Genomic DNA, 19,039 nt, shown 5'->3' with positions numbered 1-19,039 from the left:
AAGCGCTCTTTCTTCAAGTTCTCTTATTCCCTCCCAAGAACCTAGGCACAGATTCAAGGTACCAAATCAATGTTTACTGACATTTTCTTTAATTTTTACCAAAACATAACAGCACATGGTCTGAATTATTTCATCTAATTCTGAATTACTCAGGCTTATTGTTAGCAAATTAAGGTGTGAATAAAACAGACTGATTATGGGAGTTGTGGTCATAATTTCTCCTGGGTAAAAATAATTTGAAGGCTGCTGTACATGCAGGTAACACCCCCAAATTATCATGCTAATTAGTAGCAGGAGAAAAAACATCACAGAAAAGATTGGAGAAATGACTGAAGGATGGAAAAGAACAATTAGGAAAAGATCGCCCCATTACAAATGTTTAAATGCCATGGGGTGTCTTTCAGTTTCACAGTGACGAGCATCTGCTGATGTGGACTGCCTTATCTTTCCTACTAAATCCCCTCCCCAGACTCCCTCAAAAGAAGCTGCTTTATTTTTCTAATACTCATAATTTAAATCATTAACACCATTCATTTACAAATTGTTGACCATTTAAATTAGCTTTTTAGGCAACCAGAGGATATTAAAGTGTGAAATCAGTTTTCGTGTAGACTTTGTTTCAGAGGCGTGCAAACGTTAATACAGAGCTGGCATTTACTTCGTCAATGAAGACACGGTGAAGCCAAGGGGAGGAACACAGCTGCAGGCCGCACAGCCTGCAGCACGGGACACAAACCTTGCGCACCTACGACAGGGTCTCTCTTACACTCGATACACACCTGTGAGTTGAAATTAGAACTTACTTGCAGTTCTGGCACACCTTGCACTCGGGACATTGCCACCCTGCACGTTTTAATGGAGTAACCGCTATGTCCAGGCACATTCCATGATAGTGCTGCCCACAAGTAGTACAAAAGAACTGATCTAAGAGGTCTCCCGGGCTGTCGCACACTGCACAGTTTGCATCTTCCTTTGCTACAATTAACAGTAAAACAATGAGATTGTTGTATAAGAATTTAGTATTTTTCTGACTTTACAGTTTAAAAATAACTTGAAGGGAATTGGCATGGTACATCTTTCAGACACTTGCAGTTATCCACATTGAAGTGATATCCAATCCGGATATGGTCGCGATAAAAACAGTGTAATATGATTACTCTACATTTAATCACAGTAAGTTTAATCATCTAGTTTTGCGACTGTCTGTGCCTACAGGTACTTGAGACCATAAGCAATTCTGAGGTAACTCTATATTCCTCACACCAACGGTAAGCTGGGCACCTAGTCGGTGCTCGGTATACGCTGCTGAAAAGAAGCAAACAGGAAAATATCAACTGAGAGGTGTCTGCAGTGCAAAAAGAAACAGTTTATTTGGATGTTAAATGTTTTGAAATTAACAAAATCAGGTAAGAATCAAAATTAAGAAATGTTAATATCAATTAGCTTTAGATGCTTCTTAAGTATAAACAGACTAATTTTCATTTCAATCAAATAAGGCGTTTGAATACTGGAAAATATCGTATGAGGTAGAACATTACAGATGGAAGCTACATATTCATACCCAAAAACTTCATATACTGTTTTGATATTCATGTCTATTAATTGCCAGTTGTCAAAAAGCATTACATTTTACATAATTATAAACATCATCTACCCCCTAAATGTGATAGAAAGAAATGGCACACTTTAAACAGTCTTTTTACCACTTAAACAAAAAATAATTATAAGAATAAACTGCCCTTTGCCAAGCATACAGTTAAACTCATGCGTATTACAAAATACGGAAAATAACGCTTCTACGGTCACAGCACTTGGGTAGATGTGTAACGGTGCCTGCATCTGACTCCCACCCAGGGGCTCAGCAAGCCGGGCGATTCGCTGGTTACCCTGGGGCTGTTTCCAGCTGTGTATATAAATTCTCTTCCCTTTTGCATTTTGAAGGTTTGGTCAGTCCTCTCTGGCTGTAAGCCCTTTCTGCCTTCTTTCCCTGTCAAGCATCTTGAAAAAATTCCTTCTCCTTACACCAGCAGTCAGCAAACTGGTTTTGTGGGCCACAGAAGTCTCTGGTGGACAGACTTGCTTTTATTTCAGAGTCCTTTATAAATGGTAAAAGCCATTTGTAGCTGGAGGGTAGTTCACAGTGGGCCTGCTCCGTGCCTGGCCCAGGATGGACCCCTGTGGCTCTGCACCCTCCTCGCACCTGCAGTCCCTGGAAGGAGGGGACTTCGGACACCTCCCTTATTTGCAAGGGGCAGCATTTACATTCCGACCCAGACCCAGCAAGATTTCCCTTCCCTGGCTTCTACGCTGGCCTGTCCCCAGCTTTCTCCCTCAGTTCCCCACCCGCTGGGACGACGCCATCGCATCCTCCTGGGCGGGCTTTGTGCCTCCCTCCCTCCCAATGCCGGTGCCTCTGAGAACAGCATCCAGTTCCGTCTTTCCTCACCCCCCACGCCCCCCCCCCCCCCCCGTGATCACGCCACCCAATCCATAGCACTGGCCCCAACTTCTTTCTAAACCCACACACATTCTTGTCAGGTCTCCCTGGACCTCAGCAGCCAGACGTTCCAAAAGCTCGCACTCAGCCTCTCTAGCTCTCTCTCCTCTCAACCAGTGTCAGCGTCACTCCTGGCCCTTTAACCCTTCCCCGACCCAACACAGCCACTCCAGTGGAGTCAACTTTTGGTAGTGTCCCCCCGCCCCCGCCACCCTACGCACAGCTCGTTTTTGGCCCCCCGCCTGGGTCACTGCAGTGTCTTCGGAATGGAGCCCCTGAACCTAGCCTGACGACCTCCCCAAATCACTTCCTGCACATCCAGAGCTGCTTTTCAACGCTGTGACCTCCTTAGATGAAAACTTCGCCATCCTTTTTGGTCGAAAAAAGGAAAAAGATAAAAACTTTCTAGAACGATGCAAAAATAAAAAACACAAAAAAACAAAACAAAAAAAACAAACAAATGATTCTCAGAACCATTCCCCACTTCCTGGTCAGGCCTGCTGCGCACAGAGCACAGGCCGCTGTTCTGAGCAGGACACCCTGTCCCCTCTGCTTGGAATGGGGCTGTATCATACCCCCAAGTCCATTCCAAAACTCGGCTCAAACACAGTCCCCGAACAGGGAGCAGTATAACACCTAAATACCTAGGTAGCTGCTGACTATTTCTTTCTTCAAGTACTTCGAAGAAAATGTTACAGAAGGGGGGTAGGAGCCCCCGAAAAACCCAGAATTATCTTCTGGAGGGCGGGCCGCTTCAGGACAGGCTTTCCCGGCTGGGTGAGTGTTCTAGGAGCCCATCTGCATCCATGGTGTTGAGAGCTGGTGTGGTTTGAGAGGCTGTGTTCAGCTTCAGTGAACTTTTTTGAAGACTTTCAACACATTTTTCCACTTCATGATGGGGGATTCAACAGCACAACAGCGCACTGCACTGAGTGTTCAGCAGTTTTCGACTGAAAAAAAAAAAAAAGGGCAGAACCCCTGGGCCCCGCCCTCCCTATTCACTCGCCAGGAGTGAGTTTCTGTTTCTTTGTTTGTTTCTCAGATGAAAAAAGTCCTCAAAGGAAGATGTTCTGCAGATGTGGAAAATGTGAATCAAAAAAAAATGGCAGAAGCATTAAAAGGCATCAAAATCAACAAGTTCAATAACTGTTTTGAGCAGTGGAAAAAACATCTCGATAGGTGCATTGCATGAAATGGAGAAGACTTTGTAGGTGACTGAAGTTTAAACATGTAAGAATAAATACACAGTTTTTAAATCAATAAATGTCGGGGTTATATGGGGTTCCCTTTCATATAATTGATTATAACCCAATCCTGTGTTTCCTCAAAGGGTGGGGACCTTGCCTTTCCAACCTTGCACCCTCAGTGCCGAGCACAAACAAAGCCTCCTTACATATTCGTTTCAAATACATGACTAGCTTCTAAAATCACTTTTAAGTGGCTCTTTGATTGACAGGTATTAATTTAAAAATGGAAATGTCACAAGTTTGTTTTTGATAGAAATGGCATAACAGAGTGCCTTAATTTTTCTTAATACTAAGAGAGAGAGTGCCAATCTTTACTCACTCAAGCTATGGACATTTAACAACTAATCTTTGATATTCGCCTTCCCTCAGAACATACAGAAAATGGGGTGAATGCTGGACTCTGCGTATCACACACTCAGCTCGCCTATCTACTGCCATCTGCCAGCAATACTGCCTAAAGCACTTCTGTGGAATGTGCTCAAGTTGCCGCTCTGACACTCCAACTTGCCATGGCAGCTTGGCCACTAAGCGAATACAATGTGGTTAGTCAAGTTGAGATGTGCTGTACACATAAAACACACCCCAGATTCCGAAGATTTAGCAGGGGAAAATATGTCAAATATCTCAACACTTTTTACTGATTACAGGTTGAAATACCACGACTTTGCATGTACTGGTCACGTGACTCCTAGTACAGGGAAGCCACGCCTACTGCTCAGGGCGCCTCTCCGTGAAGCAGCCCGGTCCTCCAGAGCAAAGGCCACCCACACCGCAACAGTGGTTGCTCAGACAATGTCTTCATGCTGCTACTGCTCCCGGCAGTTCCTCCACGACGATGCTGTCCTTTTGTTTGATTAGTATGCGTCATTGGTAATACACTCAGCAAAGAAAAACATCCACATGACACACTGGGTCCAAAAACATTTACTATATGATATGTAAAAATAGTAACAGAAAAAAAGCGCTGCATAAAGAAAGGAGGCGTGCCGCCCACTGCCTGCCCACTGCCTGCCGGGTCAGGGAGAGGGCGTGGGCAGCCCCGCCCAGCCCGGCAAGGGCCGGCTGGTGGCCTCCCGCAGGTGTCGATGCGCGCCACAGGGGTGTGGTGCTTGAAGTGATAATCAAACAGCTACGGGAGGCTTTCCTTGAAGTGCTTGGAAAAGTAATGGAGACGGAGTGAGAAACCACAGTTAAGGCAACCCGAGTGGACAGGAGTAGGTCGATTTGGCTCTGAAGGTCATGCTCTGGAGTCCTCGCCACAATGACCCCCAGGGGGAGGGCAAAGCAGCTGGCGACCATCAGCGTGTGCACAAAAGCAGAAAGGGCCGGCCCAGGCTGGGACCGGAGAGCTAGTGATGCAGAGGTGGGGGCAAGAAAAGAGCAGGAGGAGCAGGAGGAGACGCTGTGGACAAGGTCGCTTCCTAAGTGACAGCTGTGACGTGAGAAGAGACGGAGAAGACAAAAACCATGAGCTTGAATTCGAAGGGAGCGTATCACAGACCCTCCCACTTGGCCACGCTGGAAGGTGAGACTCCTGCTCACCCAAGCCTAGGGGCGCCCAGGCACAGCCGCGCTGGCATACACGAAAAGCAAGAAAGGCCGAGGCGCCGCCAGGCGGCGGCAGTTCAGGAGGCCGCCCTCAGCACAGCTTTGCGCGACTCCTGCTGATACAACCAGACCTGCCGGCGACGCTGCTGTGGCTGGCAGAGCGCCATGCTGGGTGGCTGCCCAAGCACGTGGCGGCTCTAGAAAGATGCAAATGGCAGACGTTGTGCAGAGAGGCTGGCCCAGGGCATAGACAGGAAGCAAGAGTGAAAGGCGGGGTCTGGCAGAACCGAGGGTAACAGCAAAGCAGCAGGACTGGGTGTCAAGAGACGCAAAGACAACCAGGAAACTAAGTCCAGAGCTAAACACTGAACCAGAGACACAGGAGCGAAAGCTGAGCGACAACAGCGAGCGCACTGCTGGGAGGGCAGGGGAGGGTACTGAGAGGTACAGCGGGCCCTGCGCTCAGACCCCGGCAGACAGCGGGCGCCCAGACCCCGTCCCTGGATGTCCAGTCTGTGTTCCCCTGGGTGTATCTGCCGCCTACCCAGCGGACACTCTGGTCCAGGCACAAGGCCTCGCTGACTGTCCCACAGCTCCTCTCTCAGGCCCGGGCAGTGTAGCCCCGCCCGCCTGGCATGTCCTTCCTCTGATCCTGCATGGCTGGTGCCCAGCTGGCCAGCTTCCCGAAAGGGAAGTCATTCCTCAGGAGGCGCATCTTACCGCCTCTCCCGACAGACGTTGGTGTCAGTGGTCCAGACAAGGTACCCGTATACTTGCATCATCATGACAATGCTGGAGGCAGGACCAGCACTGACCTGTGACACAGAGCACCCTAAAATTCTTTGCTACTCGGAGTCCTAGCCTTGTTCACCAATGCTCTCTTTTTTGGGATTTCTTCCTAATGAGGTCTGCGTGTTTGTCAATTTTCATAAAAATGTGTCTTACTCCTAAACTCAGCTATCACCCTACCATACTGCTCTACACTTAGGCAGAAGCATAAACCATCATGCTGGATGCGTACATTTGGCTTGAGTCTCAGATGAGAGCTAAAGTGACCACCTTTGTGTAAAGCTATGAACGCTGATAAGGTAGAAAGCCACACGATAGTCACTGATTAGTAGTGTCTCTTAACCCACGCTCATTTAAGACACGAAGAGCTGTGCGCTTGTGCCGCAACACACAGTCGGGGCCGCAGTCGGGGCAGCGAGGAGACTGCGGGAGGGCTGCCGCGCAGCCTCGTCCATCGCTGCAGCTCGTCCTGCCTACAGAGTCTCTGCGCCCTTGGGCAGGGCAGACAGTCAGAGAGCTGTGTGTCTGCACCGCACCGTTCAAGACGCCCAAGAAATGGAATTTCCTCAGCGGGGCTCTGATCTTTACCACTGGCTTACTTTGAGGGCTGACAGAAGAAACTGCCCTGTAGGATTTGTTTCTTCTACTGCAAGGCAGGCCCTTCGAGACAATTTTTCACTGCAGCATGCAGCGTATACAGTTTCAGTATCCAGTGAATTCTTAAATACCTCTTCGTGCTGACTGCTGGGGCGCTCTGGAGCCAACCTGCGGCTTGCAGTTAGGGAGAACGTATTTACTAGGTATCTGCCTCCCCACTACCTTCACGTTCAGCCTGTCCTTATGTTCCCATGGCCAAATTTCCTTGCTTATTTTTAGTTTTATTTGATTCTACCATTCATGTATTTTTATCTATGTGGGGACAAGGCATGGTACCAGTAACCTCAGACCATCTGCAAGTTTTATGTCACCTGTGTGAGCCTCTCACTATGTGTGTGATCAACGGCAGCGAGGCATCGTGCCTCGGTTCTTATACTTCATTCCTCTGAGAAACGACGTACGACCCCTAAAGCGCAGGTGAGGTCTGCACTAGCAGGACACAGTACTGCCGTCATGTGATAAAATATCTTACGTTAGAAACAGGGCCTTAGGAAAGTTCCCATGTTGTTGACTCAGCTCCAAAGCAAAGTACAAAAGGCTGAGTAAAACTCAGATTCCCACATCCACACACGACTGTTTTATTCCACTGACAGAGTGCAAGGCACCGCCCAAGCACCACCGGCGCCGGCGACCGAGGCTGCAGTCCGGGCGCCTCGTGAAGGGGCCCCCGCACGAGGTCTGAACGTGAAGGGCGCTCGTGAGCACGGTGGGCGTGGATGTTCTTTCCCCCAGATTTAATGGTGTGTGATCCAAACATTCAGAGACCTTTAAATCCCTTATTAGCCTAAATACAATCTGACATTTCAGTTCGCCTTGCCTACAATCTATGTCTGTTTTGGAGACTGGGGACGGTATGATTATACATGTAGACACAAAATAATTTTAACCGAAGATAAAGTTATGGTGCTAAACAAAAATAAAGAAATGGTTGTGAAATCTAACTGTGCTTGAAATTACTTCAGTTTAAGCCTGAGGTAGCTATATTTATGGTTCACAGAGATGAGAAAGACAGGAAAGAAGCCTTTACTGACGTTGCCAAGGAACAGGTAAAAGCTGACAATTAGATCAAAAAAGACTGAATAAAGCATCACAGGTATTTCACAACGAGACTGGAAACTCAGTTTACTAGGGAAAAAGGGCCCAAAGCGCACACGCTCATTGGAAAGCCACAGTAAGAAAAAGAGAAGAGCTCTGTGTAATGGTAAAGAGGAGAAAGAAGGATAATTTTCTGTGTAACACAAAATTCAAACAGTCACACGTTCTCACTTAACTGTAACCCACTGGGAAGAGAAAGGAAAAAGCACCAGGGAGGGGCCGCGGCCGAGGAACCGAGCAGCAGCGCCAACGGCCGCCGCCCGGAACCGGCCCGGTGTCCAGACCTCAGGCGCCTCTGCTGACCCGTCGATACCGCGCACCATGAAGTGACGCCTCAGCGGGCCAGGTCCAACCTCGCTCATCTCGTGGCACATAACCCCATCACTAACATGCTGCAGCGCACGAAAGTCATTTGTTCCCGAGCTGCCAAAAAGATAGGTGTAATTTTGACTCATCCCTCCAGGGCTGGCTATTGTGTTGGCTGCTGCCATTTTATTGCTTGACAACCAAGGGAAAAGACGGTGGCGCCCCAACTGCACAGTCAGGTACCGCGTGTCTCACGCGCGCTTGCGGCGCACGGGCAGAAATCGCTGCCCGAGTCCGCGGTCTGCTGCTGCTCCACCTTCAGTGTAAACGACGCCGGATACTGTGTAACTTTTAAAATGACCTACTGTAGAGGACACACTAAAACAATACATCCTGAGTACTTCTATCTTTCAACTAGGGTTTAAAATGTTTCTAAATAAGGAAAAACAAGTAAATTACATTTGTATTTCTGAGGACATAACTTTTTGGATTCAACTTCAATGACACTGTTGGTGAGATTTCCCCCAAGGACCTCTGGCAAAGATCCCTCAGAATATCAAGATTATATAATATCACCTTTTAATGCAAGTGGAATAACGCTTTGGGAACTCAGGACATTGGCCCTGGCAGGCGAGCGCGCTGATAACGGGCAAGAGCGTGTCTGCGGAAAACTCACATCTCTCGGGAGCCTGGTCGGCGTGCTCTGGGCAGAGGAGGAGGAAGCGGCCGGCGTCCTGGAAGGTGCCGGCCCCCACGGCACAAGGGTAGTGGTACCTCCGGGCGCATTTCTCTTCACAGCATTTGACAGTGGCTCCAAGGTGCTTACAAAATGCACATCGCTGCAGGGCAGGAGGGAAAGGCAGTTCTTTATAAAACCGGGAGAGGAGTATTCAAGTACAGGGCTAGGGAGGTATTAGAAATCTTTACACATCACTAGAAAAACTATTTGAATCAGCAGGATATCAAATAAAGGACTCACTAAAAATAAAAAAACCTAAGGTCCTCGGTTCATGCTTCGTATAACACAGTGTCATCCTTCCATTCACGTTTACAAAGTTAGCATTTCACTTTTTTCTACTAATGTCATCAAAACGTACAACTAAATTTTTTAGGAAATCAATAATATGGTTAAAAAGGTGGGTTTCCTGTTTACAGTTATTTGAACAGTGTTTAAATCCCATCAACAAACAAATAAAATGAATATATAGTATTTATAAAATGTCTTACTATATCACCTTCCCTAATAATCAATATGAAGTAAACTAGCCAATCATAGAGTAAGTTAATGAAAGACAACTATATCGTCAAAGACACCAGACCTACACACGTCATTGTAATTAGTTTTGAGGTTCTTCGTAAATGCTGGGAATGTGAAGAAAATTAGGTCATGAGCATCTCCTCTCCTTTCCCACCATCCACTTCAATCTGCTTCGAGCTCGTCCAAGTGACAAAAGCGAAGAAACAAACCCCTCCCCCCACCACCTGATCCATGGGGTCAGGCGAGGGCACCGGTGTGAAGGAGCCAGTCCAGACCACCTGCCGGGCCCTGCGACCCCCACTTACCACCCCCCTGAGCCATGGGTGAAGTCTTGCTAGCCTCCCACGCCCGTCCGGATGTCACTCTCCCCGTGGAGCTTTTGCTGGGTGGCCTCCGTGTAGAGGGGCCTGGCCGTCCCTGTTAGGTGACTTCCATTTTTCCTCATCCCGCTCCAGGATCCCTGAGCAGAGGCAAGGGGCTGTCCTACCCTTGCTTCTGCAGCGCCGGGCACGCTGCCGACCGGAAGGCTGCTTTTGTGCACCCCAAGTGGGTGTTGCTCTGGGGACTCTCGCATGAGTGCAGCTCACAGACAGCACCGCTGGGACACCAAAAGCCAACCGCGACAACAACACGCGGTCGAACCGAGCCTCGCAGACAGAAGGGGCTGCTAACGTCACCGTGAGCACCTTCACAGGCGAAGTGCTGGCTCTACATTTCACCAGTGCATGTGTAAAGCCACAGGCGCAGGCACGTGCCAGCAAACCCTTGCTCGTGTGCCCAGGCGCCCTGCCGTGAGCCAGTGTAAGAACGCACCAGGCCTCACGGGGGGGCTCCTCGCCTTCGAGAGCGGCCGGCAGACCGCCACGGCTCCTAAGGGCCCTGTGAGCGCTGGGTCTGTCTGCAGCGCGTGAGTCCCATGTGAAGTCACGAATCCACACACTGCTACACATTTCAGTCCTTTTTTTGTACTTAAGAGCGTTATTGCCTTTATTGATAAAGTGTAATAAGCAACTTTTTCTAAACTGGATATATATTTAGTTTAAAACCTACCAAGGTAACTGAGCAATAGTAACAGAACGCAGAATTAACAACATTAGTCTGAGTGTCCTTGAGTCAAAATGAAAAGGCCAAGAAAATGTTAAGGCAGGAAAGTGCAGTTCCAAGTCCAATTGATCACTGAAAAGTGTTTCTATTAACTCATTAATATATAATAATTTATGCCAAACTCTTAAAATCTAGAATCTTTGTTACTTTTATAGCATATGCCAAGTTGTACAGAAGCATTTTGCACTAAAAATGATTCTGGCAAGTAAAATATAAAGACTTTTACTTAAGTGCATAATAAGGAAACAAAATAATTTAAATTGATCCTTTTCCCAGTGTCTGTATCTTTTTAGAAACATCAACATGTTCTCTAAATCACATTTGCAATGGAAAATATTATATGACATTAGCTTAACTACTATAAGTCCTGGAATGTATTCAACATACTAATTTATAATAACACATAATGATATCAGGGAATAAAGGAAGGAAATAAAATACAAACTGCTTTTAAGTGAATGCCTCAAACCCATCTGTTAAAATTACAGAGTCACTGAAAGGCATTTGGCATCGAAAGAAAATGTATACTTTACATATAGGCTGGAATATATCTTTTTTGAACCAAATAAAAGGTATTTGTAAAATTGTAGGAAATATCAAAGGATAAATGTCCACAGGAAACTTCCCTAACATCAGCACTCCCATAAACCACATATTAGAAATCAAGCAGATCATAAATAGGTAAAAATTAAAAAGCTAATTAACATTTGGAGAAGGAAAGAAGGTAAGGTAAACAGCTCTTAAATAGTACATCAACTAAACAACTCATTTGAATCAATATTTAAAACTCCGAAATAGCATTTTCCCCACTTTTTTTAATCATTAAAAATCGAGGAGAGGAAGAGAAAGTATTATAATATCTTTTGGCATTAGTCTAAGAACACAGTCTAATCAAAAATAGTTGCAAAATACATCTCTAATAAATGAGTTCTATGGAGAATATACAAAGACCTCTTGCAACTCCGCAGTAAGACAGGTCACTGGGAGAGGGGACCGGGCGAAGACTGGGACAGACACTCCCCTAGAGACGCGCACTGGCAAGTCAGTCCATGAGCCGCGCAGTCGCAGCCACCGGAAAGCACCGTCAAGCCCACGAGGAGACATCGCTGAAGCGGGACGGCCCACGTTTAGACACACAGACGGCAGCCGGCGCCGGCGCAATGGAGAGCGAGCGAAACTCTCCATGGAGGAGTACATGGGCGCTTCTGGAGAAACTGTGAAACTGTTTCCCAAAGTTAAACATGCACTCTCAAACAAACAAGCAATGCCCATCCTCCTGATTTACATGAGAAACACGAAGATGCTCCCTGTCGTGTCCATGTTCACAGCGGCTTTATAAAGAGGAGCCAAGAACAAGCTGTCGCCTGGTGAATAACCATTATGCTAAGTACATGCTGCACAGTTCCATGAATCTGTGTAGAAAATGCCAAGCGACAGAAGAGGAACAGGTCCGTGGCTGCCAGGAGCTGCAGAGCAGAGGGCTGACCTCCGAGGGTCCGAGGGGACCCCTGGGGGTGAAGGGAAGCCTGTCCCTGATGGTGACAGCAGGGGCATGACCGCACATTTCCCAAAACGTGCTCGACTGTAGCCTTAGGAGGGGTGAATTATGTAAAGTATATCTTGATAAAACAGTAACACATGGGGAAAATATTTATTAATTGGACAAAGAGAGGCTAGTATCAGAATAATGCTCTTGAAGATAAAATTTGTAAAATCTGAATAAAATAAAACCTCATTACTTGAAGTCACCTGTGAATAACCAAAAGCAGGCTGGGGTGGAAGGACGTGTGACCCTGGAAAGGAAGCCGCACCCCTGGCGAAGATCTGTTAACCAGGTTTTCAGCTGAGGACATTTCCAGGGCAGAGTGGTACTAGATCTCAAACTACAAGATCAGGTCAACAACGGCAGGAAGGATGAAACTGCAGGGAACCCCTGAAAGGAGTGAGCTCAGAAGAGAGCGCCCCGCAATGTGAATAAACTCACACATCTCTTGATACACCCCTGAAATGGACACTCACAGAGAAACTAAGGAAGGACAGCTAAAGTGCTGAACACACGGAGCAGGCTTCCCATGGTGCAGGCGACGGGGACGGCGTCGTTGGGAGTGCAAGTCCAGAGCCTCCCAGGGAAAAACTTGATAGTGAACAAAACGAGACAGTAGTATCCTGTAACCATAACCTAATGACCTACATGCTCAGCAGGCAATTAAATGTGCTGAGACGCCGGGGGTGGGGGAACCAAACAATGGGACCCACAAGAAAAAAAGTAATATCAAATGTCCAGGAGCAGGGTAACAGAAGAAACCTGAAAATTACAAAAACCACTGAAAATTCTACAATGAGAAATTATAGTAATAAATAAAAATTTCAGTGAGTTTAACAAGGTATTGGATACTATAAACAAAATGGCCAGCCCTGGACAGGTCACTCAGTTGGTTAAGAGCATTGTCCCGATATGCCAGGGATGCAGGTTCGATCCCCAGTCAGGGCACGTACAAGGATCAACCAATGAATGCGTGAATAAGTGCAACAACAGACTGGTGTTTCTCTCTCTGTCCCTTCGCCTCTCTCTCTCTAAAAATCACTAAGGAAAAATTGAAATACATATATAAAAACACATATAAATAAATATATAAATATACATATAAATAAATATATATATAAAAGAAATGGTGAATGACCTCAAAAATAAGTGAATCATTTATCCATTCAAAGGAACTGAAAGTAAAATTATTGAAAAAGAAATTAGCAGAATCCCGGTAGCCTGTGGGACAGTACCAAATGCAGTAAGGTACATGTGGCTGCAATTTCAGAGGACATGGAGCAACGGGACAGAAAAGATAAGAAATAAAGGTCCAACTTTTCACAAATTTGGTGAGGGTGGGGGGGAAATCAACTTACAGTTTCAAGAGGCTCAAGAAAACCCCAAGCAGGAAGTGTTCAGAGAAAATCACGCCTTAGGTACATCCTACTCAGACTGCTGAAAACCGGAGATAGAGAGAGAACCCGAAGGCACCCAGAGAACATCGAAACACTGTGTACACAGAACTAACAATGCTACTGACACCTGACTTCTCGTCAGAAACAATGGAAGACAGGAAACCACGCAGGAATATCAGTTAAATGCTGAGAGAATAGAAACCTGCCGGTGTACAATTCTACAGTAGGAAAAAGAAGAAAACGCATTCCTCCTGAACGCACACTCCTACTTCCAGACAAACGGAGGAGCCTCCCTGTCCCCGTACTTCACACCGCGGACGGCCAGCAGCGTTGGCCGTGACTCACAGACAACACGGACGGTGCTAACAGGCAGCGGAGGCGGCAGACCGGCGAGGACCTCGGGCACAGAGGGGCCCACAGGGCACACTCCGCGGCCCGCTTTCCGATTCCTGCGTACGCAGAGGCGCCGGAGGAGGGCAACCCAGACTCACTAACAGCACCCAGCCGCAGGGCCCAAAGGGACCCAAGGACAGACACCGGGACACTGGCCAGTGGCCAAGGATGACACCGCAGGAGGAGCCCAAGCCCCACACCCCCAGGCAAAGGCTGTGGGGAGAGGCTCGATGTGCCCCAGGCAGGGTGCGCGGCCAGGCCGCGCTCACCAACCACACCTGCCCCTCCGTGTCAGCGGGGAAAAGGCGGGGAGCCCAGAACTGAACACCCACCGAGGGCAGTGAGAGGGCTGTGTCCCCTCCGCCTCGAGCTGGTGGCAGGGATGCCTGACAGAGAGTTGGACTCTCCACCACTGTGCAGGGCCACGCAGAAGGCAGGCACCTCCCATGCCAGGCGGGGGCAGCGCAGGCGAGGTGTCGCCCCGCCAGGCATTCGCTGAGTGCCCCCACGCTCACCTGGGGGTCACACCACGGGGCCGCCCCTTTTGTTCTTTGTGCCCCAAAGCCCAGCTTCAGGTAAGAGATGCTAAAAGGGGGTTTAAATAAACAGTTTCATAACACAACACTCAAAATGTACAGGCTTCCACAGAAAAAACAACTCAACAAGAATCAGAAAAATCTCCATGGGATTATAAAGTGCATAAAACGCATTATAAAACTTCAACAAGAAATTATGAACACGCTTGAAGCAAATAAAGAAAAAGTTTCAGCAAAGAAAACAGTCTTAGCAAAGACATAAGAGAAACAAATGGAAAGTTTACTCAAAAATACTCTAAAAAACTAATAAAGCACTCAGGGCTGGGACTTGGCAGCGGGGCAGAGAGACTGCCTACCCTGGACGTGTGAGAACCGGGACCGGGAAAACGACGGCCAACAGCGAGGGGACCGCGTGACGGCGGCAAACGACCTCCTGCCACGGGGGCGGGGGAAGGGCGGGGAGGGGGGAAGGGCGCGGCTGGGCGAGCGTTTGAAGAAATCATGGTGAACATTCTCCACCTCTGGAAAACCTACAGATTCAAAAAATTGAGCAAATCCAAAGAGGACATGCCCCCCACCAAACTCCATGCTAAGACACATCAACAAACTTCTGAAAACTAAACACTCACTGCTGAAGTCTTGACAGAAGAGAAACGCCGCCTCACCCCGCGGGGGAGGACAATCGGAGGAGAGGAGCCCTCTCATCTCACACCACAGAGGTCAGAGGGCAGCGACACGGCATTTTTCAACAGTGAAAGAATGAAGTGTCAACACAGAATTCTCTACCCAAAAAGGAACATCCCATAGGAATAAAAGGGCAACCAGAAACACTCAAATGAAGGAAGACTCCCCTAAAAGAATAGTTAGGAAAGTTCCTAAACCAAAAAGAAAAATGACAAAAAGAAGGAAGCTTGAAACATAAAGAACGAACACAAGAGTGAGGAAAATGTGAGTCACAGCAACAGACTCTCCTTTCCTCTTGAATTTCCTAAGTTATGTTTAGCCACTGAAGCAAGATTTTTACATTGTCTGATGTGGATCTCAATGTATATACGGGAAACATGTAAGATATATAACTATAAACAGAGGACGCCAAGGAATATAAAGGGCGCTAAGGTTTCTCAACATCCCGAGACCTAATAAAACGAAGACACCAACCACACACAGGCTATGACAACCCACACGTGCACAATGGAATCACTACAGCAACCACTAAAAAGTCCACACGAAGGAACACACAGAGGAACACTCTCTAAGGGGCAGACTTCCAGGATGACACAGGCGGGAGCTGGAAAACTGTTTCACCAGGAAACAACGATTTAACTGATGAAAATTATACATATTTAAAATGTGTGTGTGTGATATCGCTCAAAGCCTCACGATGTTATCCTAAGAAAACGGAGAAACATTCATTCATTCAGGGAGATGGACTTGAGTCATTGATGAAACAAAGGGAAAAGAAGCCAACATCATCATTTCAATCAACAAAATAGAACATCTTGTCATGATTCAAAATACTCAAAAAATTAGGTTAGAAAGAAACCTCCATTCCCTTTCCTGGTTCCACACCAATTTTTAACACTGTTAAACTGTAACACATAGGAGCAGATTCCATTTCAGGTGGTACTGAATTAGTGTTTTCTCAGCTTCTTTGAAAATATGTTTCCTCTGTAGTTGCTTCACGCAGACCATAAAGACTAGCCCTTCGGTCACGTGAACCTCTGCACTGCCTCCCAGAATAAACAGTAACTGGGCAGCTCGGTGCCACCTACTGACCATCAAGGGCCTAGAAAACCCAAACAGAAATCACTGGCCTTGTTTTTTAAATGACTATTGATATCGCTCACAATGTTCCTCAACTTTTTTTAAAATTCTCAAGCTTTTTTTTTTAATCCTCACCCGAAGACATGCTCACTGATTTTAGAGGGGCGGAAGGGAAGGGGAGAGACAGGGCGAGAAACGGCGATGTGAGAGAGACATCCTCGTCGCCTCTCGCACGCGCCCTGACTGGGGACCGAATGCGCAACCTTCGGACTTACAGGACAGTGCTCCAGCTGAGCCACACTGACCAGGGCTGTTCTCAGCTTTCAACAACTATTCTTACTGGAAGGCTAATCATTAAAAAGTTTATTTTCTGTGCACACGTTTCTTCGACTGCTAGTCTACGTGACTTGATTAACCCGCGGGGGACAAGCGGCCCCCTTGCTTGGTGAGTGCGTGGGCCCCTGAGAAACTTGCTTGGCGGTGGCCTTTGCGAAGAATGTCTGCTGTGATGAGTCCATTTTAATTTACTATTCTTTCTGATCAGTAACTTCCCGTGAGCTGGAAGAGTGTGACAAATGCTCCATCGGGCCGTGCTGACATACACTGCACTCTCCACAGCTACGGTGTCCCCAACATACTAAGTTTCATGCTTGGCCATCTAACGCGGCAACGACAGCAGTGTGACGCAGGAAGCCCCCGCTCCTGTGTAGTGTGTTAGGTGTCCGTACCAGGAGAAAAAGGAACGGCTGCGCTGCTGGGACGCGGGACGGACCCTCTGGAGCAGGGGCTTTCCCAGCTTCCTGGTGGCCTTCACTCGGCATGTGACGCCCATGCGAGTTCAGGACGGTCCCCACTCCCCAGGCCTCACAGCTCAGGCATTCTTTACAACAGTCAATACGACACACCCCATCGCAAAGGGAGGCGCACTGCTTTACATCAAACTGCGTCAGACCTCCGAAGACGGATCACAAAGGGCCTTGGCAGGGCGGCTCCTTGGGTTAGAGCATCACCCTGAGGCATCAAGCAGGTGTGACCCTTGGTCAGAACACACCAAGGTAACTACAGAAGAAAAGGTTAGTGAACTCGAAGACATACAGGCAGAAATTACCTAAAATTAAGCACAAGGAGAATAAAAGAATCTTAAAAAATGAAAAAGAAAAAGCATTAGTGAGAAGTGAGACAACTTCAAATGGCCTAACATTAGGTAACTGGAGCACCCAGAAGAAAGGAGAGAGAAGGGACAGAAAAACATTCGAAGGAATAGCTGCCGACCACTTCCTAACGGTGAGAACTAAATACTCACAGATCCCGGAAACGCACCGAACCACAAGCACAAGACACAGGAAGAGGACATCAACGCCAAAGAATCAAACTGTCCCACGTCAGCGATCCAACATTGCGCTTCTCCAGATGAAAAGGCGTGCCACGCAGAAACAAACGCAGAGGCACAGAGAGCAAATGGACGGCTGCTGGCCGGTGGGCGGGGGTGGGGGGTGGCGGGCTGACGGGCTGGGCAGCACAGTAGCCACAGGGACGCGAAGGGCAGCACAGGAGATGCAGTGGACAGCGCTGCAACGGCCACGCATGGGGGCAGGTGGGCACTGACCTGCTCGGGGTTGGGGGGCTAACTTTGTAAGGTATATAGGTGTCTAATCACTATGCTGTGCACCTGAAACTATCGTCAACTGTAACTGAAAAAATAAATTTAAAAAAAAAACACAGAAAGACATGTTACATACAGAAGAACAAAGATAAGGTTGACACCAGATTGTATATCTGAAATCATGCAAGCAAGAAGGCTGCAGCACATCTTTAAAGTCCTGGGGGAGACATCAACTGGAATTTTGTATCTAGCAAAAATAGCTTTCAAAAATGAAGGGGCAATAAAGGCATTTCTGAAATGCTGAAAACAGTCATCACCTGCAGGCCTGCAGTACCCTTCAGGCAGAAAGAAAACGGAACCAGGTAAACGATACACAGAAGAATGATGAGCACCAAAGCGGTAACTACACAGATACATGTATTTTATTATTATTCAAATCTCATTGGAAGGTATTGTTAATCAACAATAACAATCATATGGAGTGTACAACATATGTAAAAATCAAATGCACAAAAGCAATAGCACAGAGTCCAGGAGGGGAAAATGCAAGGAAACAGAAGTATGAAACTATATAATACCACTTGAAGGTAGATGGTGTTAAGTGAAAGATGTAAACTGTAAAGCCTACAGGAACGGACAAAATAATACAAAGAGTTATACCTAATAAGCCAACAAAGGAGATCAAACGAAAACATAAAAAACTGCTCAATCCAAAAAAATGCAGGTGAAAGGAAACAAAAGACAGAGATAAACAAGGAAGCGAGAACACAGCAGGGTGACTTAACTACCTCAAACGCCCACACCCTAGGTGCTCCAAGTAAAAACAGAGACTGCCAGTTAGATTTTACAAAGCAAAACCAGTGCCTACAAGAAATGCACATTAAATGTGAAGACACAAATAGGTTAGAATAAAGGGATGGAATAATGTGTCCCATGTTCACACTGGTCAAAAGAAAGCCGGAGTGGATGTATTAACATCGGACAGAGAAGACCTCAGAGTTAAATAAGGATTTTTCTGTTACAGTCACCCGTGTCTCTGTCAACGTGTCTCCTCTGATCCAAGTCCTTTTACATAACCACTACCGCACTTATTACCGCCTCTCTACCACAGAGAGTACGTCCATGCCGTACACTAGAAAGCACCTACTCTAGTCCTGCAGAGAGAATATTCACATATTGACGTCGGGACACAATCCAACGTCAGTGCTGAGCAAAAGGGTCACGGCTATCGGCCAAAGACGGCCCTCCTCAGGAAGGGCCGCACAGCTTGTCTTTGGGAATGGGGTCTCGGGAGGGCCCTCA

General features: G+C 47.2%; 1 protein-coding gene across 1 annotated transcript in view; it reads right to left on the bottom strand.

Moving 5' to 3' along the window:
- Positions 1–19,039, bottom strand: part of KMT2C (lysine methyltransferase 2C) — a 213,577-nt gene that overhangs the window by 100,318 nt on the left and 94,220 nt on the right. The window contains exons 7-8 of the mRNA XM_054593417.1: positions 8,816–8,978; positions 804–975 (exon numbers count right to left, since the gene is read on the bottom strand). Of these exons, the coding sequence (XP_054449392.1) occupies positions 804–975; positions 8,816–8,978 (335 nt within the window). The remainder of the gene's footprint in view (positions 1–803; positions 976–8,815; positions 8,979–19,039) is intronic.

Source organism: Pteronotus mesoamericanus, unplaced genomic scaffold (genome assembly GCF_021234165.1).
Source record: "Pteronotus mesoamericanus isolate MK-2021 breed Mesoamerican mustached bat unplaced genomic scaffold, CSHL_Meso_final scaffold_409, whole genome shotgun sequence".
Classification (NCBI taxonomy): domain Eukaryota; kingdom Metazoa; phylum Chordata; class Mammalia; order Chiroptera; family Mormoopidae; genus Pteronotus; species Pteronotus mesoamericanus.
Note: the sequence above shows the minus strand (reverse complement) of the source record. Positions and strands in the feature narration are given on the sequence as shown.